This window comes from Geotrypetes seraphini, chromosome 10 (assembly GCF_902459505.1).
Source record: "Geotrypetes seraphini chromosome 10, aGeoSer1.1, whole genome shotgun sequence".
In the NCBI taxonomy this organism is placed as follows: domain Eukaryota; kingdom Metazoa; phylum Chordata; class Amphibia; order Gymnophiona; family Dermophiidae; genus Geotrypetes; species Geotrypetes seraphini.
Window position 1 is genome coordinate 36,908,922 of NC_047093.1, and position 12,036 is coordinate 36,920,957.

The 12,036-nt window shown below is 47.4% G+C and overlaps 1 protein-coding gene across 1 annotated transcript in view; it reads right to left on the minus strand.

The window, feature by feature from the left end:
- The window catches only part of OGFOD3 (2-oxoglutarate and iron dependent oxygenase domain containing 3), a 145,102-nt gene that overhangs the window by 56,602 nt on the left and 76,464 nt on the right, over positions 1-12,036 (minus strand). Inside the window, exons 5-6 of the mRNA XM_033961526.1 lie at positions 3,596-3,660; positions 1,791-1,847 (exon numbers count right to left, since the gene is read on the minus strand). Of these exons, the coding sequence (XP_033817417.1) occupies positions 1,791-1,847; positions 3,596-3,660 (122 nt within the window). The remainder of the gene's footprint in view (positions 1-1,790; positions 1,848-3,595; positions 3,661-12,036) is intronic.

Consider the following 12,036-nt stretch of genomic DNA (forward strand, 5'->3'; position numbering starts at 1 on the left):
GTGTGGAAAATGTTTATATAGGAATCAGAGTATGTATGATAGGAAAGGTTCTAAGAATTGATTAATGTGTTATTCTATAGAGGGAGAGCTTGTGCATAATACTAGCAGTCATAAGTCTGAAAGCAGTTAGGAACAAGGCAAACAAGAAAAATTCACCAAATGGAGTCCACAGTATAACGGAGACAACCAAGAACAAAACAAAATCGTGGAGGCGACGATCATGACTACTGTGAAAAGTCTTCACAGATAAAAGTGATGTGTATACTTGACTAATCCATAGTATCAGATCTGTGATATGAACCCGACACGGTCCGTGTTTCGGTATGAAACAACCTTCTTCTGGGGTCCGTTCTGTCAAAACCACAAACAATTGCTGGATTTAGACCGCGTTGGCTGCACTCCGATTCTAATCGCACAGTAACTTGGATGCTTTTAAGCATTTCTTTGTGGTTTTGAAAGAGGATGAAGCTCCTCTCGTATGAGTAAAAACTAAAAAGGTTAGGGCTCTTCAGCTTGGGAAAGAGACGGCTGAGGGGAGATATGATTGAAGTCTAGAAAATCCTGAGTGGAGTAGAACAGGTACAAGTGGATCAATTTTTTCACTCCATCAAGAATTACAAAGACTAGGGGACACTCAATGAAGTTACAGGGAAATACTTTTAAAACCAATAGGAGGAAATATTTTTTCACCCAGAGAATAGTTAAGCTCTGGAACGCATTGCCAGAGGTTTTAAGAAAGGTTTGGACAATCTCCAGGAGGAAGAGTCCATAGTCTGTTTTCGAGACAGACATGGGGGAAACCACTGCTTGCCCTGGATCGGTAGCATGGAATGTTGCTACTCTCTGGGTTTTTGCCAGGTACTGGTAACCTGAATTGGCCACCATGAGGACGGGCTACTGGGCTAGATGGACCATTGGTCTGAACCAGTAAGGTTATTCTTATGTTCTTAAGCTGCCTTACAACAGGGGGAGTAAGCTACCTTAGGATAGGTGGGACAAACCTGTTGAGTCAAAAGAGCAGAGCTCAAGCAGGGAGGAGTTTAAATGCACCGAGACTGAATATAGTTCAGAGAGTCCCTAATGCAAGAGATACTCCCAGGATGCACCTGGGGAGAGCCTGAGGATAAAGAGTGGCCCTCAGCAGAGACTGCTACCCTGGGTTGCCAGAAGCAGAGTCTTAAGTAAGGTAGGACAAGCTTCTTTAGAACTTTGAGTAAGAGTGTGGACTACGCTAGTGTTGAAGAGAGACTTTAGGAACTGTGGAGTAAGACGACAATTATTGGTACTGAAATACCTTTTTGAATTTAATAGTTACTGTTTTACTTGCAATCAATGTGTGCGGCTGTTATTTCTGGGAGTTCCAGCCCTGGCCGTGGAACTACATGACCACAGGGACCCTTTCAGTTTGTCAAGATCTTTTTGCACACGTCAACAGAAATTAAAAAATAAGGGGGGGGGGGGGGTCAGACCAGAAGTGACAGTCCTGGGTTTGATTCACAGCTGGCAATCTCATTTAAGAATGATGACAGCAAGGAACAATTTGTTTAAATGACTAGATTGGAGGATAAATATACACTGATATCACCACAGCAACAGTCTGTTCTACTTGGTATCAGTTCAATTGTCAAAATATATATGGTTTGGAAGTTCTCATTGAAATGCACAGACTCTGCTTCTCTGAACCCTCTCGGTAAAAGACAAGCCAGATCTGATATTTGAAAGAGATTTCAATGAGAACCTCATTCTGACCTTGGAAAGTTTTTGTTCTCAAAGGCTATTAAAATGCTTACCGATAAAGCTGAAAATCCTCTTCAGAAAAGATGTCTTTGATAGTATCCCCAAAGTATCTGTAGATAACATAAAATGCAGATTCATTACATAAGCAAAAGACGCAATCCAGTTCATTTTCATAACATTCCTTTCTCTCTTCCTTCAGGAGGCCAGTGAATTAGCATTTCATAAAACAGACCTCTCAAACCCATTTCAAACAGGAAAAGAAAAGAAAGGCCAGTAGAAAATGTTCACCTGGAAAACGGATTGTAATCAAAGTGTTTGCCATTTACAGACAAATAATCGATTTGTTGCAATTCCACAGAGAATGGAACATTCTTGTCTGTAGGAAAGGTTTTTCCCACCTTGAAAGGAGCTGGCCTTCTGAAAGAGTACACTAGCTTCACTCAATGCTTATAAGGTAAAGGGCCTCTCTCTTAAGAGGCTGGGTGTGACAGAGCAGTAGAAGAACACTTTTGAAACCATAAAGCTCTCTCTCTATTTTTAACATACCTATCAAACCTAAAGGAGACATAAGAGGTCTCAAAAGGGGGGGGGGGGGGGGAGACCGGATAAATGAAAAACAACAACAGAGTGTGGGAAAAATAACTTGGATCAATGTTCATTGAAGAAAAACTGGAGATGGACAATGGAAGAACAAGAGAAGTACGATAGGGTAGGACAATTTCAAAGGTATTTAAGAAATTACAAACATGGTTTTATACTGTCATTTACTAGTTGAGTGAAGAGGAGTGGCTGTGGTTAAAGCTACAGCCTCAGCACCCTGAGGTTGTGGGTTCAAACCCATGCAGTTCCTTGTGACCCTGGGCAAGTCATTTAATCCCCCCAGTTGCCCCAGGTACATTAGATAAACTGTGTGCCCACTGGGACAGACCGGGAAAAATACTCGAGTACCTGAATAAATCCATGTAAACCAGTGGTCTCAAACTGTGGCCCAAGGACCACATGCGGCCTGCTGGGTACTATTTTGAGGCCCTCAGTATATTTATCATAATTGCAAAAGTAAAATAAAAGTTTCTTGATCATATGTCTCTTTAGCTATAAATTACATATTATTATTAAGAATTAGCCAAAAGGAAACATTTATAAATTATAAAAAGAGTTTTACCTCATGCAAAATGGTCATTTCTTTAATAAGACATTAACTATTTTTTTTCTGAGGCCCTCCAAGTACCTACAAATCCAAAATGTGGCCCTGCAAAGGGTTTGAGTTGGAGACCACTGATGTAAATCATTCTAAGCTCCCCTGAGAGACCACTGATGTAAACCATTCTAAGCTCCCCTGAGAGACAAGTATAGAAAACTGAATGAAAAAAAATAAATAAGGGGGGTTATGTTGGGATATGGGTTACAGGGGAGGCAAGGCATTTTTCTTCATTGATTTGCAATATGGGTTGGAGGGGAGAAGGAAGGATTATTGCTCAGGCTTTCTGTGAACCTTGCTGTCAAAGTAAATATACATCATCATACATTTAAGCAAGAATGATATTGTTATATACAGAAATTTAAGGCACTACATCTTAACTGCTCCACCTAAACCTGCATGGTATGTTTTATATTGCTAACAAACTATTTAAGTTAAATTGATCATTCTTCACTAATAAACCAAGGTTCTTCTTGTAAGATCAGAGAACATTTTACAAGGTATTGATACCATGACCCCAGAATGCCAGCCCAGTTATCTCCTCCAGGGAAGGCAGATCAAGAAAGCATTTCCTAGGGCAATTTATGCTGCTCCCTATTCAAATTAACTCCAGCCTTAGGCTGTGAACTCAGGGCTGAAGAGTGAGCCAGAACTCCTTACCGATATATATTGACAAAATGTTTTCCCATTGAAAGTGCTCCAGAGTGCAGGTCCAAGATTGAAGCCTGGAAAAAAAAAACAAAAGCAATGTCTTACTGAAGAGATTAGCACTATTTCAATTTTCTACAGGTAACGAACTGCACTGCTACTTTTCAAACTCATATCATAATTTATACTGAGCATCAGAAAGCAGATAACCCATAAAATCTCACTTCTTAATTATCTAAAACAGAGAAAAGGGATTTTTTTAATATAAAAATGACCTAAAAGCACTCAATTCCAAAAAAACAGATAGGCAATTGATCTGCAATCTTCTCCACAGCGGCACACAAAGGAGCAGATCAGAAGAAAAATGTCCAAAAACAGCTTTAATAACCACACAAACAATGACACAGAGTGTCCGACACGGCCATGTTTCGCCCATATAGAGGCTCTGTCAGGTGCAAAGAGAAACTAAATAACAGAACACAAACACTTAAAAATATATTAATAACAGTGATTACTAGTCAAACCCAAATGTACATACAAATCATAAAAACTACAGTAGACTCTCAGAAATCCGGCACCCATGGGGATTAGTGGATGCCGGATAACTGTAGTTTCTGGTTGATTGAGAGTTAGTGTAAAAAATTACTGTAAGCAACAGGCAGCCATTCCTGACAAAACCCCTCCTTCCCTCCCTCCATCCCCCAAAGCAGCAGAGCCAATCCTGACAATCCCCCCTCCCTCCCTTCGGGTCCGCGGAAGCAAATCTTAACAACCCCCCTCCCTTCCTCTCTCGATCCCAAAGCAGCAGCGGCAGCCAATCCTGACAAACCCCCCCCTCCCTCCCTCAGCCCTAAAGCAGCAGTGGAAGCCGATCCTCACAACCCCCCTCCTTCTCTCTCTTGGCCCCGAAGCAGCAGTGGCAGCCAATCCTCACAACCCCCCTCCTTCCCTCGGTCCTGAAGCAACAGCGGCAGCCAATCCTCACAAACCCCCCTCCCTCCCTTACCGAAGGAGTAGCAGCAGCCGGTGAACAGAAGAAGAGCTGTAAATAGGCTGCTTCTGGCCAGCTCCAGCAGGGCCTTTCTTCTGTTACATTGGAAGTAACGTGGCAGAGGAAAGGCCCTGTCGGGGCTGGCAGGAAAGCAATGTTATTTACCGTAACAGTTGTTATCCAGGGACAGCAGGCAGCTATTCTCACTAGTGGGTGATGTCATCCGACAGAGCCCCGATACGGACGTTTCACAAGCATGTCTTGCTTGAAGAAACTTAGAAGTTTCGAGATGCCCACACCGCGCATGCGCCAGTGCCTTCCCGCCCGATGGACCGGGCGTGTCTCCTCAGTTCAGGTAGCTAGCCTGAGAAGCCAACCCAGGGGAGGTGGGTGGGACGTGAGAATAGCTGCCTGCTGTCCCTGGATAACAACTGTTACGGTAAGTAACATTGCTTTATCCTAGGACAAGCAGGCAGGTATTCTCACTAGTGGGTGACCTCCAAGCTAACCTCAATGGGATGGTGGGAGTGTTAGCAACTTAAGAGAATAAATTTTGTAACAATGTTTGGCCAAACTGTCCATCCCGTCTGGAGAAAGTATCCAGACAATAATGAGAGGTGAAGGTATGAACCGAGGATCAAGTGGCAGCCTTACAAATCTCCTCAATTGGTGTCGATCTGAGGAAGGCTACAGAGGCTGCCATTGCTCTGACCTTATGGGCTGTGACCCTACAAGGAAGGGATAATCCAGCCTGGGCATAGCAGGAAGAGATACGAGCCGCCATCCAGTTGGAGATGGTACGCTTCGATACAGGTCGTCCCAACTTGTTCGGATCAAAGGAGACGAAAAGTTGAGGAGCAGTTCTGTGTGGCTTGGTGCGATCCAGGTAGAAAGCCAAAGCACGTTTACAGTCCAGAGTGTGAAGAACTGATTCTCCATGATGAGAATGAGGCTTTGGAAAAAATAATGGAAGCACAATGGATTGGTTTAGATGAAATTCAGAGACCACTTTAGGCAGGAATTTCGGATGAGTGCGGAGGACCACCTTGTCATGATGGAATACTGTGAAAGGTGGATCCGCCACTAAGGCCTGAAGCTCACTGACCCTGCGAGCAGACGTGAGGGCCACCAGAAAAACCACTTTCCAGGTGAGATACTTAAGTGGAGCCCTGTTGAGAGGTTCAAACGGAGGCTTCATGAATTGAGAAAGGATGACATTGAGATCCCAAACCACAGGAGGAGGTTTGAAAGGTGGATTGACATGGAAAAGTCCTTTCATAAATCTGGAAACCACAGGATGAGCAGAAAGAGGTTTCCCCTGTAGAGGCTGATGGAAAGCCGCAATAGCACTCAGGTGGACTCTTATAGATGTAGACTTGAGACCAGACTGAGATAGGTGTAGAAGATAGTCCAACACAGAGGATAGGGAAGCTCGCTGAGGCTCCTTGGCATTGGAAATACACCAGGAAGAGAATCTAGTCCACTTTTGGGAGTAGCATTGTCGAGTAGCAGGCTTCCTGGAAGCCTCTAAGACATCCCTCACCGCTTGAGAAAACTGGTGAGGAGTTACGTTGAGAGGAACCAAGCTGTCAGGTGGAGAGACTGCAGGTTGGGATGAAGCAGTGATCCTTGATGTTGAGTAAGCAGAGAAGGAAACACTGGAAGAAGGACTGGTGCCCTGCTGCTGAGTTGAAGCAGAAGGGAGAACCAAGGTTGACTGGGCCACCGAGGAGCTATCAGAATCATGGTGGCTTGGTTTGATTTCAATTTGACCAGAGTCTTTTGAATGAGAGGAAATGGAGGAAACGCATACAGAAATCGATTCCTCCAATCCAGCAGAAAGGCATCTGCCTCGAGGCGATGAGGAGTGTAGATCCTGGAGCAAAACTGAGGCAGTTTGAAGTTGTGGGGAGCCGCAAAGAGGTCTATCTGAGGCGTCCCCCAATGTGCAAAGATCTGATGAAGGGGGTTGGAATGGAGAGTCCATTCGTGAGGCTGGAGGAGTCGACTCAAGTTGTCTGCCAAGACATTGTCCTTCCCCTGAATGTAGACAGCTTTGAGGAAGGCATTGTGGCGAACTGCCCAATCCCAGACTCTGAGAGCTTCCTGGCAGAAGGAGGCCGATCCCGTGCTCCCCTGCTTGTTTACATAATACATGGCGACCTGGTTGTCTGTGCGGATGAGGACCACCATGTCGTGAAGCAGATGTTGAAAAGCTTGAAGAGCATAGAAGATTGCTCTGAGCTCTAGAAGATTGATCTGATGGAGGCGGTCCGCACTGGTCCAGAATCCCTGAGTGCGAAGCCCATCCAGATGAGCCCCCCAGGCATAGGCCGAGGAATCGGTTGTGAGAACCTTCTGATGAGGAGGAGTGTGAAACAGCAAACCTCTGGATAGATTCGAAGAGGTCATTCACCAAAGTAGAGACTGCCGAAGAGCAGGAGTGACTATGATGTGTCGAGTCAACGGGTCTGACACTTGAGTCCATTGAGAAGCTAGGGTCCACTGAGGAATTCTGAGATGGAGCCTGGCAAAGGGTGTCACATGAACTGTAGAGGCCATGTGGCCCAGGAGGACCATCATGTGTCTCGCTGAGATGGACTGGCGAGAAGATACAGACTGGCAGAGATGAAGAAGAGCATCCATGCGCTGAGGAGGAAGGAATGCTCGAAGCTGAATGGTGTCCAGTACCGCCCCGATGAAGGGAAGGGACTGGGTAGGCTGCAGATGGGATTTGGGGAAGTTGATCTCGAAGCCCAAGCTCTGCAGGAAGCAGATCGTGGTCAAGGTCACCGAAATGACCTCTGGAGCAGAGGGGGCCTTGATGAGCCAGTCGTCGAGGTAGGGAAATACCTGAAGACCCCTGTTCCGGAGTGCAGCGGCCACCACCACCAGACACTTCGTGAAGACTCTGGGAGACGAGGACAGGCCGAAAGGAAGCACTCGATACTGCAGATGTAGATGTCCCACCCGAAATCTGAGGAACTGGCGGGAGGCCGGATGAATGGGAATGTGAGTGTAGGCCTCCTTGAGATCCAGAGAGCATAACCAGTCGTTCCGCTCGAGGAGGGGGTAGAGAGAAGCAAGGGTCAACATGCGAAACCTCTCCTTTACTAAAAACTTGTTGAGGACTCGAAGGTCCAGGATGGGTCGTAGGTCGCCCGTCTTCTTCGGGACGAGGAAGTACCGGGAGTAAAAACCCCGGTTGTGCTGGTCCACCGGGACCGGCTCGACGGCCCGAAGCCGAAGCAAAGCCTGAGCCTCCTGAAGGAGAAGGGCGGTCTGCGTTAAGTTGGAAGGATACTCTCTTGGAGGGTGGTCCGGGGGGACCCGATGGAAATGAAGAGAGTATCCTTCTCTTACGATGGAAAGGACCCAGAGGTCGGTGGTAATAGCCTCCCATTGATGGTAAAAATGATGGAGGCGACCCCCGATGGGAAAAATAGGGGGATGCAGAACGAGGTCGGTTATGCTCCCTGGAAGAGAGTCAAAAAAGCTGAGTAGCCTTCGGTGCAGCCGGCGGCTGAGGTTTCTGCTGAGCCTTCTGGGGAGGCTGTCTCTTCGCCGGTTGTCTCGCAGCAGGAGTCTGACGAGGGGTGTAGCGCCACTGATAAATCAAAGGCGGTCTAGAAGGTCGAGACTGCTGAGGCTTGGGCTTAGGCCGAAGGATAGATTGAAAAGACTTTTCATGATCCAAAAGTTTCTTGGTAACAGTCTCGATAGACTCGTCGAATAAATCAGCGCCCGCACAAGGCACATTGGCAAGTCTGTCTTGGAGGTTCGGATCCATGTCAATTGTCCGAAGCCATGCCAATCGACGCATGGCCATGGAACAGGCGGCAGCACGTGCCGATAGCTCGAAGGCATCGTACGAGGACTGCATCAGCTGAAGACGTAGCTGGGAAAGGGAGGCTACCACTTCCTCAAACTCGAATCGAGCCTGAGCATCAATGTAAGGAGTAAACTTGCGGAGCACCGGCAAGAAGAACTCCAAATATGAAGAAAAAAAGAAATTATAATTGAGCACTCGAGACGCCATCATAGAATTCTGGTAGATTCTCCTACCGAACTTATCCATCGTTCTCCCCTCTCGTCCCGGTGGTACAGAGGCATAGACCTGGGAGGGATGAGAACGCTTGAGAGAGGACTCGACCAGCAGGGATTGGTGAGAGAGTTGAGCGCCCTCAAACCCCTTATGATGAACAATGCGGTATCTTGCATCCAATTTGCTCGGGACCGCAGGGATGGAGTACGGCATCTCGAAACATCGCATGAATGTTTGATCCAGTAATTTATGCAGAGGAAGTCGAAGAGACTCCGCAGGAGGATTAGGCAAGTGCATGGTGTCGAGATACTCCTTAGAATACCGAGACCCAGTGTCCAAAGTCACATCCAAGTCATCCGCCATTTGCTGGAGGAAGGAAGAAAAAGACAACTGGTCCGCCAGTACCGGCCTCCGAGACAGACTGGAGGAAGTAGAAGCCTCAGGATCCAGGGAGACTTGGGAGCGACAAGGAGAATAAGAGGTAGATGGCTCCTCGTACTCCGGCCCCTCCTGGGGAGATAAATCCGATGAGGAGTACTCCAGACGTGGCAGCTTCTTCTGTGGCGAAACCTCCGAGTGGCGCGAGGAGTGCCGAGAGGAGTGTCTGGATCGATGTCCCTCCCGGTGCTGGGAGGGAGAGCGAGAACGTCTATACTTCGCATGGTCCCCCGAAGCTTCCAGTGAATGTATGGGACTGGAAGCGGTAGAGCGAAGGGGCGGAATGGAGGCCGCCTCCCGTGTTGCAGCCCAGGCCTGGTATGGAGTGCGGAAGAACTCTTCCTGTGATTTACTATGCCCAGGACTTCGATCATCAGTCGGGGGAACGGCACCGTGATGGCGCGGAGGCGTAATGGGCTCTAAAGGAGGCATATCGCTAAAGGAAGCCCGCCTCGAGTGACCAGCCGCCCTTCGCCGCTCCTCCTCGTCAAGCAGCGAGATCAATCGACGAGGAGGAGGGGGAGGGGCAGTCCGCCCCCTGGGACCGGGACCGGGAGGTCACCCTGGATGGAGGCGATTAATCTGGGCCCCATAGTCTGCATGAGCTCGACAAACTGAGCTTCCAGCAGGGACCGCAGCGAAGCCGATATGGAGGGATCCGCACCGAAAGGGGGTCCTCCAGCACGGTCTTCGCGCTCCTTCGTGGTCGAGTGCTTCTGCTTGACAGCTTTCGGCACTTTAATGACCACAGGTGGAATAGTGGAAGGCGGTACCTGAGCCGAGGAGACGGGGACAGGCACCGACGTCGAACTCGTGGCCGAAGTCGGGGTAAACGAAGCCGGCTTCAAAAGGCCCGGAGTCGCAGGAGCAGTCGCTGGTTTCGCATGGACAGGCGAAGCGGCCGATGAAGTCGAAGCCGAAGGTTCTTTAGCAGCTTCCATCTTGAACATCGACTCCCACAACAGGCAGCACCGCTTAAACGCTCGCGCTGTTAGAGTGGAACAAGGCTGGCACGATTTCGGGAAATGTTCTGGACCAAGACACTGCAGGCAGTGTCGATGCGGGTCCGTCAGCGAAATCGCGCGCTGGCACTTGCTACACTTTTTAAAACCGGTGATTGGCCGGGACATAGGCCGAAAAAGCTCCGCCGCTAGATCGAAGGAGCTGGGCCTGAGCCACGTGGCCGACCTGGCCGACTCGCCGGAAGAAAAATTTTTTTTTTTTTTTTTTTTTTAAATAAAAGAAAGAAAACACACGAAAAGAGGAAAAGAAATCCAAAATCGCAGAATTAGAAGGCAATAAAACGGGAATTCAGTCAGCGCAGAATTGAAGTAAAACTTCTCAGCTCCGCGGAAAGAAAAGAACTGAGGAGACACGCCCGGTCCATCGGGCGGGAAGGCACTGGCGCATGCGCGGTGCGGGCATCTCGAAACTTCTAAGTTTCTTCAAGCAAGACATGCTTGTGAGACGTCCGTATCGGGGCTCTGTCGGATGACATCACCCACTAGTGAGAATACCTGCCTGCTTGTCCTGGGATAAGCAGCCCATTTACGGCGCTTCTTCTGTTCACCAGCTGGCGCTACTCCTTCGGTAAGGGAGGGAGGGGGGTTTGTGAGGATTGGCTGCCGCTGCTGCTTCAGGGCCGAGGGATTGGCTGCTGACTCAGGCCTGGAGGGGAGTTGTCAGGATTAGCTGCCGTTACTGCTTCGAAGGCTGGAAGGAGGGAGATTTGAGGCTGCCTACTGCTTCGGGGGCTGGAGGGAGGGGTGTTGTTTGGAGGTTGTCTGAGGACCCCAGGAGACTTTTTTTTTTTTAGCAAGTTTTCTGTCAGTTAATTGAATGCCTGATAGCTGAGAATCTACTGTATAAGATATATATACAACAGCTAAGAGAAGAGTTTAGTGCTATTCACCCCTCTTTTTCGAAGCCCAATAACACGGGCTGACGTGGTAAATGCTCCAACACCCACTGGGATTGAACGGGTGTCAGAGCACAAGGCCCTGCTCACAGGGATGGAGGGAAGGGAGAGGTATTAGACCCCATGAATGAGAGATAAAGGACCTGGAGGAAGAGGAAAGGGAGAGAAGGTAGAGAAAGGGCGAGATACCGTCCATAAATGTGAAAATGTACAGCGCTGCATACACCTTTTGGCGCTATATAAGTGATAAGTAATAGTAATAGTAGATACCGGATCTGGAAGTGGGAGGGAGATTATCAATCCTTTAGGGAAGAGAAGGGGATGGGATTTAATATACTGCCTTTCTGTGGTTACAATCAAAATGCTTTACATAGAATGTAGAGGTACTTATTTTGCACCCGGGGCAATGGCAAGTTAAGTGGCTTACAAGGAGCTGCAGTGGGAAATAAATAAAATACCTTCAATTGTGCAATTAATTGCAATTAAAAATTTTAATTGAAATACAGTTTTAAAGGAAGGCTAGAAAGCAACTATTTTTTTTTATTGTGCAAAATACATTTACATTATGAAGTACCCAACAATTCAAACTTATGCACATTCCCACAAAATTGTTAAAAGGAAAAAAAAAAAAGACCGGATAAAGAAAAGACAACAACAGAGCAAGGGAAGAATAACTTGGATCAATGCTCACTGGAGAAGGACCACGGATAAAGAACTGAAATACAACAGGGTAGGACAATTTCAGAGGTATTATCCAACATTTAAGACGTTACAAACATGGTTTTATACCGACATTTATTAGTTGAGCCACAACAGCGCAACTAACGACACTCACAAAAGAGGACTTCCAGAACTGCTTCAGAAAGTGGCAAGAACAGTGGGATAAGTGTGTTGGGAGTATTTTGAGGGGGGATTCATGGCAATGTGTCTTTTACTGCTAGAAAACAGAAAGAGAGAGCCCAGCAAGACAACCAAAAACAATAACACCCACAAAAGGTTAAGCTGCCTCCAGAACTGGAATAAAAATTGTACTTTATTGTATGAAAACTGAACAAGACGAA